The sequence below is a fragment of the Chrysoperla carnea genome, chromosome 2 (assembly GCF_905475395.1).
Source record: "Chrysoperla carnea chromosome 2, inChrCarn1.1, whole genome shotgun sequence".
Classification (NCBI taxonomy): domain Eukaryota; kingdom Metazoa; phylum Arthropoda; class Insecta; order Neuroptera; family Chrysopidae; genus Chrysoperla; species Chrysoperla carnea.
This window is the reverse complement of record NC_058338.1, coordinates 90904403-90925054: the sequence shown is the minus strand read 5'-3', so window position 1 is coordinate 90925054 and position 20652 is coordinate 90904403. Positions and strand designations below refer to the sequence as shown.

Below are 20652 nucleotides of genomic sequence, written 5' to 3'. Positions count from 1 at the left end.
TACTGTATTATTAATGAAAAACCAAAGTCTTAATTGAATTATAAAAAAATTTTATGAACGCGACCATTGTCTATTGAACTCTTTTTTTTAATAAAATTTTTTCCCTTTTTATTCTGTATACAATTTTTTTTCTTTCTTAACTTTTCAAAATCAAATCTGAGGTATTTTCCCACAGAATCAAAAATTAAAAGGTATCACAATACAAAACTTAAATTAAAATTTCATAAAAATAAAATAAATCTTGAAATTTGAAACATAATTTGAAATAAAATAATTTTTTATATGTTTGTTATACGGTGAAACTATTTCACATATAAAAAAAGTTTTTTATTTTCTACAAACAATTCTCATGATAAGGTCTTTTCTTTTGAATGAATGAAGAAATTTGTCATTCTAGGTTTAGAATTTATATTTTTTTTTCCATTATGAATTAATATGATTGTATACTTTTATTGCTAATTTTTTTTCCAATCATTTTGATTATTTCTAGAATTTTTATTTTTTCTGTTCTTTTGAGTTTGATTTTTTCTTGTTTTTCTTACATATATTTTTGTGTTTTTTTTGTTGTTTAATGTCTAGGAATTCTTTGTAAAAGGTTGTAAAATCTTTAAACAAATAAATTTTTTTTTTTTTTTTTTTTTTTTTTTTTTTTTTTTTATTAAATAAAATAATTGCTAAATAAAGGAGGGTCAAATTTTTTTAATTATAATTGAAACATAATTGAAAAAATACTTAATTTAAATAAATCATGAAAAAAAATGCATTATTTTTGTTTTGTTTTTCCTTATTCATTCACAACCGCGTTACTAAAGTTTGCTGCAATACGCCATTTTTTCTGTCGATTTTGTTTTCGAGTATTATTACTACTATTGTTTGTAGATTCTGTAGTATTTTTTTGTTTTGCTTCATTTTTCTAGAAAAAAATAAACGAATGAAAGTTAGTGATTTAATCTTCACCAATAATCTAAATGTAATTGTTTTCTAACGGGGATTTTGACATGGAACAATTTTTATAGCTCTAGGGTCAGGCGTAATATTTGGCAGTCATTTCAGAATGGCTGAAAGTTTGAAAGAATATTGTCAATGTATGGTCTAACGATGTTTTCGTATACGAAAATTTTCGAAGCGGGACACTTCTACAAATTTTTTAGGTCCCTCAACAACCTCTTAAGGTTTTTCGCTAACCCCCTCAATTGTCGACGGTGGTCCATCAACTTTCAAAAACAAACAGAAACCCGTCGTTTCCGAGAAAAAAATTTATGCGATCTTGGGTCTTGGCTTCGTAGGACCTATCTTGCAAACCGTAAGAGATACAACAAAAGTTAAAATGTAAAAAATGTCCCTTGTAATAAAATAAACAACTTTTGTACGAAATATTTTTTTATCAACATCATAGTTTACCCGTGACGACACTAATTTTGTCAGAAAACAAGTATTCATTTTCTCTCCACTTAAGAAGAAGCTTCGAGTGGCTAGTTCCATTGACTTTTATTGGAAAAGTAGGTGTTTTTTATGTGAAAAATAAGCGAATAAAATAATGTAAAGAAGAAGGTCCAAATCATCAAGATAACAAATCAGCTAATGAACCATTCTGACGAGAATATTGTATTTTCCAGAAAATTTGGATCAAGACCAATAATATGCTTTAATTCAAATTATATATTTTTTGTTTACACGATGGGTCCTACGAACCCAAGACCACACAAATATTTGTTTTTATCTTCTTTAAGCAACCTTTTAATAAGGCAGTCGAACAATTTGTATAAAGTGTGACTGGTCCTGGAGTCCGAGATATGACGATTTTTATACGGTTCTCTATTACAGCCATTCTATGAAAATGAATGATCTAATAGCACGCCTGCCGTAAACTTATTATTTCTGAGATAGAAAGCAATAACTTACCTTTTCAGTATTATTACTAACAGTCTGTGAATTATTCGAATTATCAGTAGTGGATTTATGGCGATTATTTTCTGTATGAACAGTTCGATTTGTACTTTTTGTTGGACTTTTCATTTCTGAACCACCGGACATTGCACGATTGCGATGTTGTTTAACTGCTTGAAGTGGAACAAACGTACTACACACATCAGACGCGGATGTATTACTTCGTTGTTGCTCTAATGGTTTATTATTATCTTTTGATTTTTTGTCTTTTGACAAATCTTGTTGAAAATCTTTTTTAAAATAATTTGTATTTCGCTTATCATTTGGGAAATTTTCATGATTTCCTCCGCCGCGTGCGTTTGACTGAAAAGGATACGAAAATAAGACACCGAAAAATCACCATGACAAAAAATACGATACGATCCATCAATATAAACTTTTTATAAATAAATATTCAGGGTGTCTTTTTTAAGTTAATATATATACTTGAAACTCGATAAATAAATTTAATCGAGGAAAATTCTTCAAACGAAAAATGTTAGTTACAAAGACACATATCTTATAACGGCATCGAATTCGATCTAAGTTTTCAGGTTCAATTAAAACCTCACTCTGATTCATAGCTGACAAACATTAGATGAACGCTTTAAATTAGAAAGTTGTTCTTTATATATACGCAAACATTTTTTTTTTTGAAACTTTTTTTGGTAAACCGAATAATTTAGACAGTAATTGATAGCAAAAATCTAGCTTTTTGTGAGTTTGTTCATTCAATTTTAACAAAAATGGTCTTTATAGAAAAAAAAATAACTTTTATTGTATTTTGTGGAAATTTTTTTTCGAAGAGTGTCTAGATTTCGCAGATTATACAAAATAACAATTTTGATACAAAAAAACCATTTTGAGAAAAACTTTTCAATCCGTTTTTGCTTAAACTGTACGATTTGGGGAAAAATGTTTCAAACAAAAAATGTTACCTTTTTAATCAATAACAACTTTCTAATTTAAAGTGTTCATCCATCGATTACCAGTTATGGAGTAGAGTGAGAAGACGTACGATGTACGTTGGCTATCTAGTCATTCTGTATTAATGGGTAATAACTACACTGTGTGATATTCCCGTCAGGTTATTGTCAGTTTCAAACGATAGATGATTTGTCGACAGCACACAAGTATAAAAGTTATATACGTTCATTATTAAAAAGTGAAAGGTGCGCACCAAAAGCATAAAGAAGTCATTCGATCACTAGATATTACTTCTCGTATTTTTTTCATACCGGACGTTTTTATGACAATCGATTCTTAAGGAGCAAACTCCAATAAACTCCAATAATATGATAACTTACAAAATATAACTAAGAACATACCTTAAAATAATTTTGATTATGTTGATTCCCCTTTCGTCCCGAATTATTATGCTGCTGCATATGAACATTCCGTTGAAACCATTGTTGTGGTGGGGATGGTAATGATGAATTCGGTTGATTTGTATAATTCGTAACGACATCCATTAATGAATGATCTAACAGGGCTAATTGAGCAACACTTTCCGATGCTTGTTCCCTTGTTGGACATACAGCACCAATTAAACGTTTACCATTTGGTAAAACAATTTGTGCATGAATTAAATTTTCTGGACCGCTAAGTATATACGTATATCGTGGTATTCCTAATCCTAATAATTGATATCGATTTAATAATTCAATTGTATAGCTTTTTACAGGTACTTGTTGTTGATTAATAGAAATTCGATTTTTTTCGGCTGATACAGTTGCATGCTAAAATAAAATTATAATTTAAGTTAGAAATTACCTAGAAAAATCGATGATGAATGCTAAGATATTTTGGGTCAAAGTTTTTATTAATGCGCTGGAAGAGGTGCCAAAAATATTCATTTTAAAAAAACAATCTGAAAAATAATTGACTTTGCAAAAAACTGCAAATGTTTTAATACTGTATAACGCAATGCTGGCTGAACTTAGTTACAAGCTTTTATTTAACTTGCAATGTATGTATGTATGTTTGTGCGGGTGGAATCTTACAACTCAATTTTGAAGCAGTTATCGTCAACCAATTAACCTGAAATTTTGCATTCACGGTTAGTTTGGATGACATTGTATGATAAGGTTAGTGCCGTCCAGATTTTCTCATCGCTTCCACCATATTTGATTTATATATATAGCGGGACGAAAGTGGACACATTGACGCCCATAGGAGAGAACTATTATTGTAACATACCTTAAATAATTCTTCAATACTAATTTTTTTTGGCGTGGACGTGTCAGTTTTTTCAAAATTAGTATATTTTATGGGTGACGGTTCTTCTTCCTTACTTTTATTATCGTCCTTAATTTTCAACATAATTTTTAATAATTCAGTACTGCTATTTGGATCCTAAAAAATACAGAAAAATTATGAAAAAAAAATTTGGAGATATATCAAAAAAGAAATTATACCTCAATTTTTTTAAAACTATTATTTTCATTTGACTTCGCAGGAGATTTAACCGGTAAAATCGATTTATTTTCATTATTTTTATTTTCCGGTACATTATTTACAGGATTTGGCGGATTACTAACGATCGTTTGAGGAGGTTTCTCATCTTTTGGGCCATGCATATTTTTCTAGAAAACAAAAACAAATTGTATAAAACTTTGCGGAAGATATTTTTTATATAAACGAAAAATATACTTACGCCCAATTGATGTAACTCATTCCAAATAGCTTGAAATTCTGATAAACCTTGTTTTTGATCCTTTTTCCTTGAAACATTCGTTTTTGATAAATTAACTGGTGGTCCAGATTCTTTCGGTAAAATTGATGATCCCGTTTCTTTAGGTAAATTCATTGGAGGTCCTGTTTCTCGAGGTAAATTAATAGGAGGTCCACTTAGCCTTGACTCAATTTGTTTAACATTAGTTGGGGCAGGATAATTTTGTAGGACTTGATGTGATGATCTTCGATCGATATTATCTACATTATTATTCCAAACAGCAAATGCTGAATTTGGTTGTGAATTTGAATCCTTCCCTCTCCACGAATTTATATTGGGAGATTGTGAATTTGAATCTTTTCCTTTCCATGTACTCATGTGAGCAGATTGATTTGTATCTTTTATTCTCCATGAATTAATGCTAGCAGTATTTGAATCTTTTCCTTTCCACGAGTTACTTTGTTTTTGATCAGCTAAAAACATAAATAATTATTCAAATTAAGATTAGCATTTTTCTGTGGGCTGTATTATGTATGCATTTTGTTAAAATATATTCCCTTCAAGACCCACAATAAAAATATTTAGCTAGATTATAAAATTATTATTAATTAGCTAGACCGGTTTCGATTGCTTTGGCAACCCTCTTCAGTAGCATTACTTAAAAATAAAAAATAAAAATAGAACTACAACGCCCTAAACCCAAATAATAAAATATTAAAAATTTTAGAGCATTGCAGATCTATTTTACTTTATTTTTAACGTATTTTGGTAATTTATTTTTATTTTTAAGTAATGTTACTGAAGAGGGTTGCCAAAGCAATCGACGCCGGCCTAGCTAATTTATAATAATTTTATAATCTAGCTAAATATTTTATTGTGGGTCCTGAAGGGGATATATTTTAATAAGATGCATAATAGGGTTTTATCGTTAGTCAAAAATAAATTATGAAATTTGAAAAAAGTTAAAATTTATGTAAATATATACTTAAATATTTTGATTTCGAGTCATAAAAGCACATTTTTCTTTTAAAATATTAAAATTAAAAATCATAATTTTTAAACTGTCACGTGACCTAAAACGCGGACAAACCCTGCTGTGATGTCATATCGGTATGAGCCATATACCATCAGTTAGTTCAGTGTAGACAGCTGGGTATAATATATCCATAGATAATAAGTATTTATATTTATTATAATCGGATGTCTATTAATATATCTGTCAAACTTATCTGTGTTATTTCGTATAATGATACCGATATTACGACACCAAATTGGATGCCCGCGTTTTTGACAGTTTAAAAAAGGTTTAAAATTTAATTTAAGTTTTTGGCATAAAATGTGTGTATTTTATCGGAAATAAACTTTTGGTGGCTTTTTATTAGCAAAATCAACATTTTGAAGTAGTTTTTCAAAAATAGTAGAATACCCTATTCTAATAAGAGATTTTACCGTTATTTCCACCAGTTTTTATCCTTTCTAGTCGAACACCATATGAAATATTAATCAAAGATTGTGCAGATATTCGATAACCACGATTTGGAGAACAATTCAATGTTAAACCACCATTAAACTCCTGATCGAAGACAACATCGTATAAAAGTATCGGTTGATCGTTTGTACAAGAATTTGTTGTTTGTTGTTCATGTATCCCAATTACTGTTCCTTTTAGTCCAACCGGTACAGTATAACATTCACGTACAAATACGACACGATCATATAAATAAAATGTTGCTTTTGAATCGGGACACAATGAACCCATGTTTATATTTGGCTAAAAATAAATCACAAAGAAATTTTATATAATTATGAAGATTGTATCTGTTGTAAATTATGACTTTAGACCAAAATCTATTCGGTATTTTTTTACCTGAATAATAAAGTACCTGGATGACCGAGCTTTGCTCGTTATTTATTTATTTTTTTGGTAAAATCGTGTTTTTTTGAAATTATAAGCGACGTTTTCTAAAAATGAAATCTAGCTAGATCGTTTTTTCGCCCCCAAAACGCCCTGCACTGTTTCATGAAAAACGTTTGAGCCGTTTCCAAGATTAAAGTTTCCGAGATAAAACGACGTTTTTTAAAAATGAAACCTAGCTAGATCGATTTTTCGCCCCCCAAAACGCCACCCACAATAAATTTCATAAAAATCGTTGGAGACGTTTCCGAGATAAAACGACGTTTTCTAAAAATGACCCCTAGCTAGATCAATTTTTCGCCCTAAAAACCCCCTGCATTATGAGATTCGTTTCCGAAGATATTACATAAGATAAAATGGGTCCGTAGCAACTAGACCAAGGAGTCCTCTGTGCTCTCCTTGAGAACAACCTGACACCCGAAAGGGAGACGTCTTTGGGTAAGAGATGCTATTTTAAGCAGATAAAGCTATATAAGATTATGTCGATTCCAAATGCCATGCAGAAAGCCCACAGCTTCTCTGGCGGGATTTATCCCAGGATTGATGAATCCAAAGTTTCGGACCCAAACATTCTAAACCTGACGCCCTGCAGAATTCTGCAGGTGCAAATAACAGGCCCTACAAGTGGGAAAATCGGAGATCATCATGTTAAGAAGGTGGTATTTCAGTCGACAGTATCCTTCCTGTCGGGAACCCCACCACCCTTCAAACCCCACCACCCTTCAACTATGCTCTAACGAATTTGAGGCGAGCACAGTCTAATGGCCTAGCCGTGCTTATACACAGTTTGGGCTGTCACATGCCTTACGCAAAGTCCAAGTAATCAAGATGGATTTGTCGTAGCCATTCCTTGGCTCGGTAAATTACGGAACATCTTGCTTTGGAAATGATAGGATCAGGTGAAAGGGGTGACCGAAATGGTAAAAAAACGGTAAAGGATAATTTTTCAAGAAATAAAATTCAATATTTACCATATACAGAAGACGTGGTTTCACTTGCATCGTGATAGCTTTACGACCTTTATTTGATAAGAAATGTTCATCCGTAGCTTTTTCAATTTGTGACACAATTTCAGGATCTAATAATTTACTTCCCGTTATTTGTCGTTCAATAGAATTGTACGGTTGTTTTATAATCCAGGCTGCGATTTCTTTAATTTTATCCTCTCTAAAAAAAAATATTAAAAATAATACAATTCAATCTCATACAGAACTTTATTTTTACGCGACTAAGCAACGCAAAGGAGTGGTAATGTGTTTATTTTATTTTATTTTATTTTTTTTTTTAATCTTTACATACCCAACTTGCGTTGGAAATATTTCAGCCTCAAAAAATACATTCGATTGTGGGTGATCTGCCATATAGATAAACAATTCGGGAGAGAATTCCATATAATCTCGAACCAATTGTATTGCCTTCAATGAATATAACCATTGATTGCCATCCCGTTTTGTATATCCAGGGATTTCTTCATTACGTTTATTAAATTTCAAATTTAAACCAATATTTGTTCGGCATACATTTTCTGGTACAGTCGATACACGTTCACCAGGTATCACAAAAACACAACCAGTTATTCGAGAGAATAAATTCGTACTAATTGCTAAAAATTTAACAAATTTTTTAAAATTAACAATAACAAAAATCAAAATGAAGCTAATTATTTTCTTGGATATTCGTGATTTTAGAATGTGATAGTACAACTAACAAGCCGGGATGCATCGGAAAAGTTAGGAAACAACACCAATTTTAATAAAAGTTTTGGTAACGTCTTTATAGGATCCCAAAGGACATTCAGCTAACTTAACCCAACCAGAAGGGGGCATTTTGGCTTAAAATTATCCTCTATTAGGTATTTGTTGGTCGCTGAATACGAATCCGATATCAGATTGCACAGATTTTCTATCACGTTTTCCAAAAATCGTGCCATTTTTGGGTTTATAATTTCATTTTTTTGTCACACATACGTCGAAGTATTTACCGTCCAAATTGTGCTCTAAAGAGTATTTTTGTTCGCTGATTACAGATCTAACGTCAGATTACACGGATTCTGCCACGTATTCCGAAAATAAACTAAGTATTTGTCGTCCAAACTGTATGTGCTCTAAGGGGTATTTATGTTCGCTGATTACAAATCATAAAATTCGTGTAATCGAGCAGCGAATTCGTAATCAGCGTCCAAAAATACCTCCTAGAGCAAAATCTGGACGATAAATATTTAGATTGCCGTTTTTGTGACAAAAAAAAAGAAATTATTGGCCAAAAATGGCACGGCAAATTCGTGTAATCTGACATCTGACAACAGAATTCGTGTAATCTGACGACGGATTCGAATTCACGACTAAAAATATATACTAGATGACAATTTTAAGCCAAAATAAACATTTGAAAAAAATTTTGACCACATACGCCCCCCACTGGAACACTATACCCCTTTATGACTAGGTTAAGGTGGCTTAATGTTCTTGGATTCCTATAAAGACGTTACAAAAAGTTACATTAAAATTGGTGCTGTTTCCTCACTTTTCCACTTTCGACACTTTTTTAAGCCTTACTCATTGTATTAAAAGTTCGTAATGAAGCTCAAATTTTCGGTTTATGATAATTTTGATGTTATTTTTAGATTTTCTCATAGAAATACGATATCTTTAATCGCTTGTTAACTCACCTAAACGTTGAGATGCTTTGTAACTGGACATATATTGTACTTCTAATTCTTTTTCCATGTCTCGAACCTTTGTAAAATCTGGTTCAGGGAATGCAGTTATAGCAACTTTTATTCGACCAGTTTGCTTAATATCATTATGACTAATAATCTAAAATATACCAAAATAAATATATCACCCAATATCAATAAAAATAAATAAATTATCCAGCAGAATCGTTATGGCAGATTGGCTCGGCTATTTTTGCTAAAAATTTGATTCAACGTAGTAGAAATATACTTAAATATTCTGATTTTGAATCATAAAATCACATTATTGTTTTATTATATTAAAATTAAAAGTCGTAATTTTTACTCAGTATATCACGTGACCCAAAACAAGAGCCGCCATTATGTGACATCATATAGGCAAAAATAATGTGTATTAATTACTAATTTGTTTTTGGAAAATCAACATTTTGAAGTACTTTTTCAAACAAAGTAGAATACTCTATTATGCCAGTTTTTATTTTCAGCCAATTTGGTCGAAAGTAATTTTCCATAAAGATTCTGTAGAGCCAGCCGTATCATACATACCACTCCCTCAGAACCATAATGTGGAATACCAAGCATAAAACATTTACTACTAATAGGATAAACTTCATTTACATTCTTATATTGCACATAATTTGGATCGTATACTTTTATATCTTGCACAGTGACCTGATATGGGAAACTATCCGCCATATTTGACCATTGTTTCTCCAATGTAAATTTGTTATTTATACCGAATATATAAGAGCGGCCAGTTAATAACAGAGCATGAATTACGACATCTGTTTCTCCAATATTGATACCTAATCGATTTATGTATCTAAAAATATTTTATAGAATAGAAAAATTAGAAAAAAAAATGCTGCTAAGTGTGATTTTCTGGTAAGAAGAAGTAAGATAGTAATTATTCAGATGATATCATTATTTTTTGTAATCGAAATTGCGCATGGGATGATTTGGAAGTAATGCAAGAGGGAGCATTTCTCATCTTCAAAAACAACCGACTATTCGAAACTGACTGACCAACATACCGATACAAATTTTAAGGCACTTCTAGACGTGCTAGAAAGATACGATTTTCGGCATTCGACAAGGATTGCTTAAAACCAAAGGGAAAAATCGAAAAACTTCAACTTTTACATTGCATCTCCCCTGAAAATGGGAAAAATACTCGGAAACCGATAAAGCTTGTATTCATGCTTTTCTGTGATGCGGAGCCAAGGTTTTGAGCCGCCTCAGGGATCAAAGAAAGACTCCTTGCGAGAACAGCGAATATTTTATAAAGAGATATAAAAATTCTTACCTTTCTGTAACACCACGAACGGACGATTTCCACATAGTCAACAAATCATTTGTGTTATCAATAACATGATATTTTTCATCGGAAACTTGAGTATTCGATAATTCATACCGGAAATTCTTATTTGAAACAGTTATCACTCTGAAAAAATGTAATTTTGATTCCATAAAAATAATTTAGAAATACAGTGAAATTTGGTTAAGTGGAACCTGGATAAGTGAGAAACCTTCTAAACTGAAATTCATGCAGAGGTCCCAACACTTTGGCACTGTATTACCTCTGTTAGTGGGACGAAGCAAACTTCTATATTTGGGATTCGTTCTTTCGATTTCATCATCATGGTTACCTCTATAACTGAGACAGCGAGTGAATTTTATATGCGTTAACCTCTGTAACTGAGAACTAAAATAACATAGTTTTGTTTGTTTACTTATTTATTCTTATTCTACCCTCAAATTCTGCACTTAACTAATTTTGAGCCTCAATGACCCTCAGTTTTAGTTTTGCTTTACTATCGTACGGATGTTTATTTGAAAAATTTCGAAACAAAGGCTCAAATCGTTATCAGTACTTTAAAAAACTTAATAAGTTAATACCCGTTTATGAAAGTGGGATCACTTAATGTACCAAATTCTACTCTTTGTAGAATAATTCAGAATAAAGATAAAATTCAATCACAATGTTTTAAAGGACAAGCAAAACTAAAACGTGTACGTTTATCAGAACATCCTAAACTTGAACAGTGTTTCCTAACATGGGTCAAGCAACTTCGTAACAAAAACGTTCTGGTAAGTGGACCGATGATTAAAGAAAAGTCACAAAATTTCGCTCGATAATATTTAATTTGATAAAACATCATTTTATTTATAAGTCGCAAATCTATAACTAAAACAACCTATATTCAGGCCTCTATTAATGGAATCCTCTGTAAATGAGACAGATATTTATTTATACCTGAATATCTGAGATACTGGGTAAGTGGAATACCTCCCTTGATGTCTCCCTTAGCCAGGTTTCACTGTTTCAAAAATTAATATTAACATTAATTGATGTCAAATAATTATTTTTCTATGTTTTCAGAATTATATTAATTATACCTACTTTGCTTCAGTTAAATGTGGCCAATTAACCCACACAATTTGCCCTAACAATTTTTCCGCTAACTCTTCTAAAGGTGGTGGTTTTTCATCATTTTCTATATTCAATAATAAATTATCACTTCGACTTGGTTGATCAAACACACGCACACCTTGTTTCTCTAAACTCGGTGTATATTTTAAATGTTTAAATGTCGGAAAACCTGGATAGTATGTATCAAATTTAGCACCAGGATACAATCCCTTAATTAATTTATCAGCCGGTACACGAATATCATTATAGGTAAACAATTTAAGTGTGGTATGATTATTTGTAATCCTTGGAAAATATTCAGGAGCTTCATATGTTCCTTGACTTTCTACAACATATTCATATAATAACATTGGTCCATGGCTATTTCGATGTCTTTCACTAGATGTTAATTCTTTATCACAGGATTTCATTGCATCAAGAAGATCTTTCTATAAAAAAAGATTTAAAAAATATTTATTTTTAAATCAATTAAGTCAAATAACTAATCCTGTACGCCAGGAAGAATAACACAAGAAAATTTAACACAGTCGTTATTCGCTGGAAAAGTGCACTTAACATTGAATAGAGTAAAAGCGTCCCATTTTACTATCTTAATTTTCCAGTTTTGATATCTTCTGGATAGGGCTTGTTAAAGTTGGGGGAAATTAATAAATAAACAGATTGGTAAAAGAAGGCTCATCATATGAATCATAGCTTAGAAATTTTGGCGCGAATAGCTCTGGAAACTGCTGCACCTAATCTTCAAGAGCGTTAACCGAATATCTTCGATCTATACTAAAACAGATGTCTCATTTTTTTTTATTGATATTCATAGAGTTTTGAAACTCAGAAAATAAAACAAGAAGATAGATCTATTAAAAACTTTTCCAAAGCTGTACCGCATTCTAAAAAAAATTTAAATAAAATATACTTTTTTAGGTTCAAGCCATGAAGGTTATAAGAAACCTTCATGGTTCAAGCTTATGAGTCACTACATGAATATTTGTAAAAGCTGGACGCGCTCAATTTAAAATATCAAGAATGATTCTTAGCGCCTCAAGTTTTTACAAAAAATCATGTATGACTAATTCGTAAGAAAAATTATTTTTTACTTTTTAGTACAGTCAAAGCTTATTCCTAAAAAAATATTTTTTATTTAAATTTTTAATTTAAAACTAACAAGTGAAAACCAGCAATTGACGTTAATTATTGAAATACCCTGCATAGAAAGTGTTAAATATAAGTGTTTGCAAAAACTTTGAAAGTATTTTCTAGAAATGTTTTCAATTCTTTTAGTTTTGGAGAAAATGGGCAACAGAGTTTTATTCTAATTTGCGCCCTCACGGGTAAACAGTGATTTTACGAAAAAAATCTTTGTACCTCTGTGTCACAACTGTATGTACACTCTTTGTCTCAAAAATCGCACGGATTTAATAGAGTATATATACTAAAATGTCCGTTTTTTATGACACAGAGATATATCTAATACGGTGCAAGCAATGGGAAAATAAGGCCACCCATACTTACAATAAAAATGCATTGTATTCGATTTACAAATGCATGTAAAATTTTAACTCAATGGGAAACCGAAAATTGGTTCAAATTTAACTTGCAAGATTTGATTAAAAATAACGGACAGGTTGAAACTAAATAAAAGCTTGTAAAAATATAATTTTAACTAACCTCTTCAATAAACGGAATTAATACAACAGCCTCCCATTCTTGTCTTTTACCATTGAGATCTGTTTGAAAATCGGTTGGATAATATTTATAAATCGGTGAATTTTCATCGGTCATCAATTTTTGATAGACTTCAGGTAATAAACTTTTACTGGCTGATGGTAAAACAGCCAATAATTGTTCGAATGGTAAAAATGGTCTGCCCAAATCGTAATGTAAATCCAAATTACTAAATTCTTTAATATCTGAGACGTATGGAGCGTAATGATGCGGATAATACCATGACCAAGAACAGCATCCATTATAGTAGTAATGTAGATTCCATTGTATGGCACGAACATATCCTTCGGCTTGAGATCGTAATACCTCACTGGATAAATAAAAATGAAATCTATTATTATGTATTGTAACGTTTCATTTGTTAAGTTGAACTTTCTCAAAGAACATATAATTCTGTCAAAGAATAATACCAACAGTAATGAACAAAAGCGCGGTAACTACACAGCGTTCGAAAAAAAAAATCATTCTCAGTTTTATTACTAAAAAATTTCGTTTTGTTATTACTTTTTATATGGAACTAGCTGTGCCCTTCCACACTTCGCGGTGGCATATTATGGTTGCTTAGAAATAGGTAAATATAAATAGTAAATTTGATAAAACTAGATAAACCCCTGATAAAAGAGTTCACATCTTTTAAACCGCTAAAATGATTTTCATGTAATTTACAGCTTTGAAAATATTCGATTGTTCGTCTCAATTTCACCCCCACTCTGCCAATTTACTGAATCAGGGAATGGATACGACAAGCCTGTTTTGATTTGCTGACAATATTACTGTGCTCGTCTGAAACTTAGTAGAGTTGAGAAGGATATTGCGAGTCTTGAGAATACTGTCGAGGACATGATTGAACTATCATCTACATAACATGCGGATCTTTGATGATCCCACTTGTAGAGTCTGTATAGAGGACGGTGAAATCTCCATACATTATTATGGTGAAAACCTCCATGCATTGCATTGTTATTTGCACCTACAGAAACCTGCAGTGCGTCAGGTTGAGAATTTTTCGAGTCTGAAATCTTCAATCCATCAATTCTGAGAGAAATCTCGCCAGAGAAACAATGTCGTTTCTGTGTGGCGTCTGGTCTCAATAGAATCCTAAATACGTGTCGTTTTCGGGTGACGGGTTATTCTCAAGAAGGGCACAGAGGACTCTTTGATCTAGCTTCTAGGGACCCATTTGCGGTACTCCTCTGATGTATTATCTTATATATTTAAACGAGCAATTCTTGTATATATATATATATATATCAACGATCTTGGAAATGGCTCCAACGATTTTCATGAAAATGAGTATGTAGGGGTTTTTTGGGGCGATAAGTCGATCTAACAAGGTTTCATTTTAAAAAAACGTCGTTTTATTCGTTTTTTCATGAAAAACTGAAACATACATCGCAAAATATGACTCTTCCTGACATCTTTTGGTGTATATCGTAGTTAATGAAATACAATGCAAATTATAACTCTTCCTGACATCTATTGGTGTATATCGTAGTTAATGATTCAAATTGGTATTTGTGTGGAGACATTTAAAACGGTCTTCTATTAGTGATAAAATTTGTGTCTTTTTAAGAATACCGAGCAAAGCTCGGTCGTCCAGATATTTATTATTAATGCAAAAATTAAATATTGATAATTGAATGAAAAGTATTTTATTGAGCAGTGATGCATACCCCCCCCTCCCCGTACGCACCAGCTTGGACTCAAGGTTTGGCCATATCTTTTTTTGTTTAAGGCAACCCCTTCTTCCCGTATGCATTAAATACTTACGGTGTAACATTTGCATATTCCAATTTATTCATATAGTAATCATTTTTATGTTGTTTGAATTCTCTTTGAAAGAATTCATCATCAGTTTCACCTTCGCTGGCATCATTCTCCGATTCTGAAAACTAATTAACAAAAATTTATATTACGGATACACAATTATACTAAATTTTAGAATGCTGAGAAATTATTTTTACAATAGGATATTAACCTATGATAGAGTTCTTATTGCTTACCATTACGTCCGTAGCGGATACCAAATCAATCAAATCATTTTTCATTGAAGTACTGGTAGTTACTTCTGCTTCCTCATTATCAAATGAAAACGGTTCTAATGTTTTTGGTTTTTCAAAGTTCTCTAATCTACGACCAGTTTTATCTTCAAAATATTTTAAATCTGCATAATTTTCCTCAAATGCGTCTGTATCGATAGAGCTTAATTCGTTTAAAAATTTACCAAATCGTTCTAAATTTAATTTACCACCTTCATTAATATATCCTAAAAAATTTTTAATGTTTATTATAATTTTCAGTTTTATTCGTTTGAAACAAAAGAAAGAAAATTTACCTTCAAACGTGGGTAAAACTTGCATATACGTTTTATATAATATTGGAAGAGCGTTATTGTGAATGTGCAAATTTGGTAAATGTGGAATGAAATCGTTTCCAACAAGGAAACCCATCAATACCTACAAAATAGATCGATTAAACTTGAGCTTGATTTTAAAACAAAACAAGCCATGAGTAGGGTCTGATCCGATTCTTGAGGGTCACACAAATAACTTCCCAGCATAATATATAGTTGCAAAAATTTAAGAAAAAAATAAAAATTTTTATTATGAAATTTTTTTCGGATCATATTACCGTTATTATTAATCGATCGACACCTCAACGAAGTCGATATCATTTTTTGTTTGCGTGATATCGACGACGAAAAAGATGATGCATACTTTTCTACAAGCTGACGGTTTCGGGGCAAAGGTTGCGACCTCACGAACATGGATTTAACTTTACACTAGCCCTTTTTAACAACTACTGTTAGACTTTTACAACCCAAAATGTAAGTTTTCAATGGAGTAATTATATAATACATACCCAATCATCGATAATGTTTTCGATACTATATTCAAAGTTCAATTTATCTTTCAATGATATAAATTCTAATTCTAAATATTCACGCATCAACGAAAGATGTAATAAATAAAATGTTATTTGTTCAGGAACGCTTGTTTTCTTTGCTTTTTTGCTAAATTTCACCTAAAAAATAAAAAATTATTTCGTTTCAAAAAGATATTGACATCAAACATTTTTTGATTTTCTACCTTCAAGAGATGTAAATGGTGTGCCATCTTTAACGACTGTATATAAACATTGAATAACTTTGACATTTGTTAACCGATTGAGATGATTAGACATCGCTTCAAACCGAAACAATGCGCTGAAATAATGGCGCTATACAATCGTGAAAATATCGTGGTCAACAAGCATTATCTGACAACACTATTCGTCGTTGGTGTCAAATAATGTTGAGCACAAAATAGTGAGAGATCGTCAACATGCCTTTTAGCAATGATCAAGGTTCCCATAAACCGGTCGAAGAGAGCGTGAAGGCCGTAAACCGATCGAAGAGACACAGAATCTAATTTTTAAAAATTGCATCAAATTGAATAAAAAGGACTATTTTACACTCTCTGGCGGCGATAATTAGCAAAATTGACGCATTTAGAGAACGGAGAAACCACAGGAGATCCATGAAACGCCATTGCATGTCAAAAAAAATAACTATTTGGGTCAAAAAGCATCAAATTGAATAAAACTGAATAAAAACAGTCGCTCAAATGGTTGACACAGAACCTGATTTTTTAAAGCAAATTTAGATGGGCGGAGAGGTCCATTTCACACTCTCTGGGGGTGTTAATAAGCAAAATTTACGCATTTAGAGAACGGAAAATCCATACAATATCCATGAAAGGCCATGGCATACCAAAAAAATAACTATATGGTTCCCTTCTTTTAAAGTTATTTAATGTTCACATACCGACATTAAATTTGGCGCACCCTATATGTAAACAAAACTTAAATTTCAGATACCTCTTCTCTTAATAATGAAAAATACGGTTCATGAGTACACAATCCAAGCATAATTAAATCAGCATCCAATCCATATAAACAATGTCGTGTATGTGGATCATAACCAGGTTGTGAACGTAAATAACGTATATAATCCATAATTTTATGTTCACCTTCACCGGGTGTTTCATGACCTGATAAAATTATTTTACAATTTTGCCATGATTTATCCGTTGAGATTTTATTTACAATAAAATATTTTAATTGTTCATGTAATTTAGCCATAAATAATGTTCCAGGTGTTATACAATTTGAATCGAATCGAGCTTCTGTTGGTAATATTTCACCTTTTGCTTTTGCTTTTTCAACTAATGTTTCAGCTTCTTTTGCTGAACGAAAACTGTTGAACAAATATTTAGATTTAGAAAAATAATAATTCGTTTTTAAAACAATTTGTTGAATTTACTATGTTATACTAACCGACGTCCACGTTGTTGATTCATTTTTGCACGTGGTGCAACACCATCAACAGCTAAGAAAAATAATTTTCGAGGACGTATCATTCGAAATAATACCTGAAATCATAAATATTTTAGTTAGATAATGAGAGACTAGAGCATGGTTAAAAAACAAATTTCACGTATGATTTCCGATACTCCACTATAGAAATCGGACATTATTGATAAATGTTAAATAACCTGGTTAGTATAAATTGGAACTACTGAAAACAGATCCGTTTTCTGTTTAGATTAGTACGAATTATTATAGTTATTTGGGGGATTGCAAAACCCAGTTATCTGATTTGAATTTGAATAGTTTTATTAGCCTTTAAAAATTATAAGTACAAGTATTGCTATCTGGTAGTCAAAATTAAAATTACCCATAATGGGCTCACTTCGTCTTATAATTAGTACGAATTATTATCGCCAGTTGGTGAGGTCGCAACACTCAGTTATCAATGGGACCAATGATCAAATGGATGGACGATTTTTGAGCCAAAATTACTTAATGTAAGAATTTTGTTGACATTAAAAGGAAAAAAAAGTTTCTTGATTTTTTCAAGTTTTCTAAGAGACCCTTAAAAAATCACAAACAACTTTTTGTTTCGGAATTTTATAAAACTCTGCTATAGTATAATTTTGAGCCAAAGAATACAAAAATATTCTTCATTTGACGATTAGTTAGAATATTTTCCGGATTAACCCGGAGGCTAGGAGGGTTATAAAAGAGATCCTTTCAAGGGCAGAAAAACGGCAAAAAAAGAAAGAGAAATTTGTATCCAGGCCCCAACAAGGCTTATTCCGATGCTGGGTATATGGTAACAGAAAAAACCCAAAATTTTGGATTTCTCTGATTTATCTTAAGTGTAGATATTGACATAATCCCAATATTCAAGTAAATATTGTTCGTTAGTTCATTATCTAAGATTTGTTGTTATATCCCAAACTTTCCTGATTTTTAAAATGGTTCTTGGCTTGTGGCCACTTTTTATATTTTACTCAGTGAGCGAACTTCTCAAATTTGCTGCTCGAAATCAGTGCTGCTCGAGCAAAAATTTAATTTGGATAGGAACAAATTCTATACTTACTTCTAAATAATGAAATATATCCTTAAATATTTGCTCTTCAGTAATCCGAAAATGTGGATTGTTATCGTCAGGATGACTGCAATTATGGATAATTCCATTCATATCTAAATATAAATTATCAAATTCTGGGATCTGCAAGGAAAAAATTAACATTATACTCTCACTTTGATTCACAATTTTTTATAATGACAATTCTTTGAACCGAGTGTCTATTGCCACCAGCCACGGATATCCGCGTCTATAATTTATATAAATAATACATGTACAGTTTGGCAACCATCTCGTTAGCCATTTAAAATATATGAAATAAGAGTTTTTATGGACGTTCTTATGTATATAACAAAGAAGGAATGTACTGGGTGTGACGCGTACTGTATCGTATGTGTACAACTTCGAGTGATGTACAAGTGATGAGACTGATCGACTGTGTTCATGTATACACATGTACAACTACAGATCAAATGATATGATTACGCGTACATCACGTTCAATACATTTTCTGAAGACTCTTTCTTTGTCTTATACATAAGAATGTCCAAAAAAACTCTTCTTACTTCATATATTTTAAATGGCTAACGAGATAGTTGCCAAACTGTATAATATATCATCTGTCTATAATTTCAGACACGCATTATCCGTGGATATACAGTTAGTCACGGATTGAGTTGGCCATGCCTTTAATGAGGTCGAATTAGCACGAGTCTGCGCGTTTTTTTTGACCCTGTGGGAAATTAAAGACACGGATATCGGATATCCGTGGCTGGTTGTAATAGCAACACTCTTCTTTGAAACTAATAAAATATCCTTTAACCTAATGAAATATCCTTTTTAGAAAAAACTTTATTTTTCGCAATATTTGAGCAAAAAATCTACTTATAACGCATACTCCTACAATTATCGACGTCTGGTGGAAGATGTTTGAACCTTGCCTTGCAGCATTGTTGGTCTATGTTCAAATAAGCTACGAATTTATGCAACCAGGCTCATCAAAATACGAAATAAGCTCATCAAAATCAAATTTCGATATTATTAATCAAATTAAAAAGAAAAACGAGTTCCAATGAACTAAGATCCGGCAACACTTTGTTTAAGAAACTTTTGCAATATTTCCAGAGCATCCTGTAAGATGAGTTTATTAAAAATGTCAAAGATATCCAAACAATTCTAATAATAAACTTGAACATCTTCTCAATTTATATTCGGAGTTTGATGAAAAATCTTAAGATTCTAAAAGGCTCAGACTTAGGTACAATTTCAAAACATTAAAACTCGAACATAAGTAGTTAGATATTATACTCCTAAACAAATATCTTCCAAATGTTAAGCGCTTTTAGTAGAAACCAGCCAAATGTCCTTAACTCAATAAAACAGGTGATAACTTTAATTTACAAAAAAAAATATGTTTACAAATATGTCACAAAATGACCCATTCCCAAAACATATTCAACTGGTGTGAAGAAAATAAGATACACTTTCAAAACTTATTGAACCCTCTTTAAAGGGTAAATAACAATAGATGTATTATATTATATAATAAAATATTTACCTGATATTCTTTTACAACTTCGCTTAAACATGGATAACGTTCACTTATATATCTAAAGAATTTTGGTACTCCCATTTTTAAAAACTTATATTCGTTTTAATTAAATAAAATATATAAAAATTAATTATTTTTTTAAAATATCAATAACTTAATTATGTTTATAATTTATTATATATATTTTTTTAATATGTACATGTATATATTTTAAAATACATTTCCAAAATTGAAATACATTTACTACACACTTGTCACAGAATATATAATCATAGATAAAATAATTTTTAATGTTCAATAAAAATAATAAAGCTTATGTTGTCT

General features: G+C 31.2%; 1 protein-coding gene across 2 annotated transcripts; it reads right to left on the bottom strand.

Moving 5' to 3' along the window:
- Window positions 1–689: 689 nt before the first annotated feature.
- LOC123291873 (5'-3' exoribonuclease 1) lies at window positions 690–20409 on the bottom strand. Of its 2 annotated transcripts, XM_044872306.1 has the most exons (22): window positions 20335–20409; window positions 18789–18920; window positions 17681–17775; window positions 17222–17600; window positions 16226–16387; window positions 15699–15819; window positions 15367–15629; window positions 15134–15255; window positions 13307–13673; window positions 11615–12072; window positions 10517–10654; window positions 9757–10033; window positions 9184–9331; window positions 7815–8118; window positions 7487–7682; window positions 6050–6371; window positions 4583–5073; window positions 4344–4511; window positions 4126–4281; window positions 3255–3665; window positions 1903–2250; window positions 690–913 (listed from the first exon to the last, which is right to left on the bottom strand). In XM_044872306.1, the coding sequence occupies exons 1-22, from the start codon at window positions 20407–20409 to the stop codon at window positions 785–787; spliced, it is 5262 nt and encodes a 1753-aa protein (XP_044728241.1). In that variant the 3' UTR covers window positions 690–784. The 2 variants fall into 2 exon arrangements, with proteins under 2 accessions (XP_044728241.1, XP_044728242.1); XM_044872307.1 differs by lacking the exon at window positions 1903–2250.
- Window positions 20410–20652: the final 243 nt, after the last annotated feature.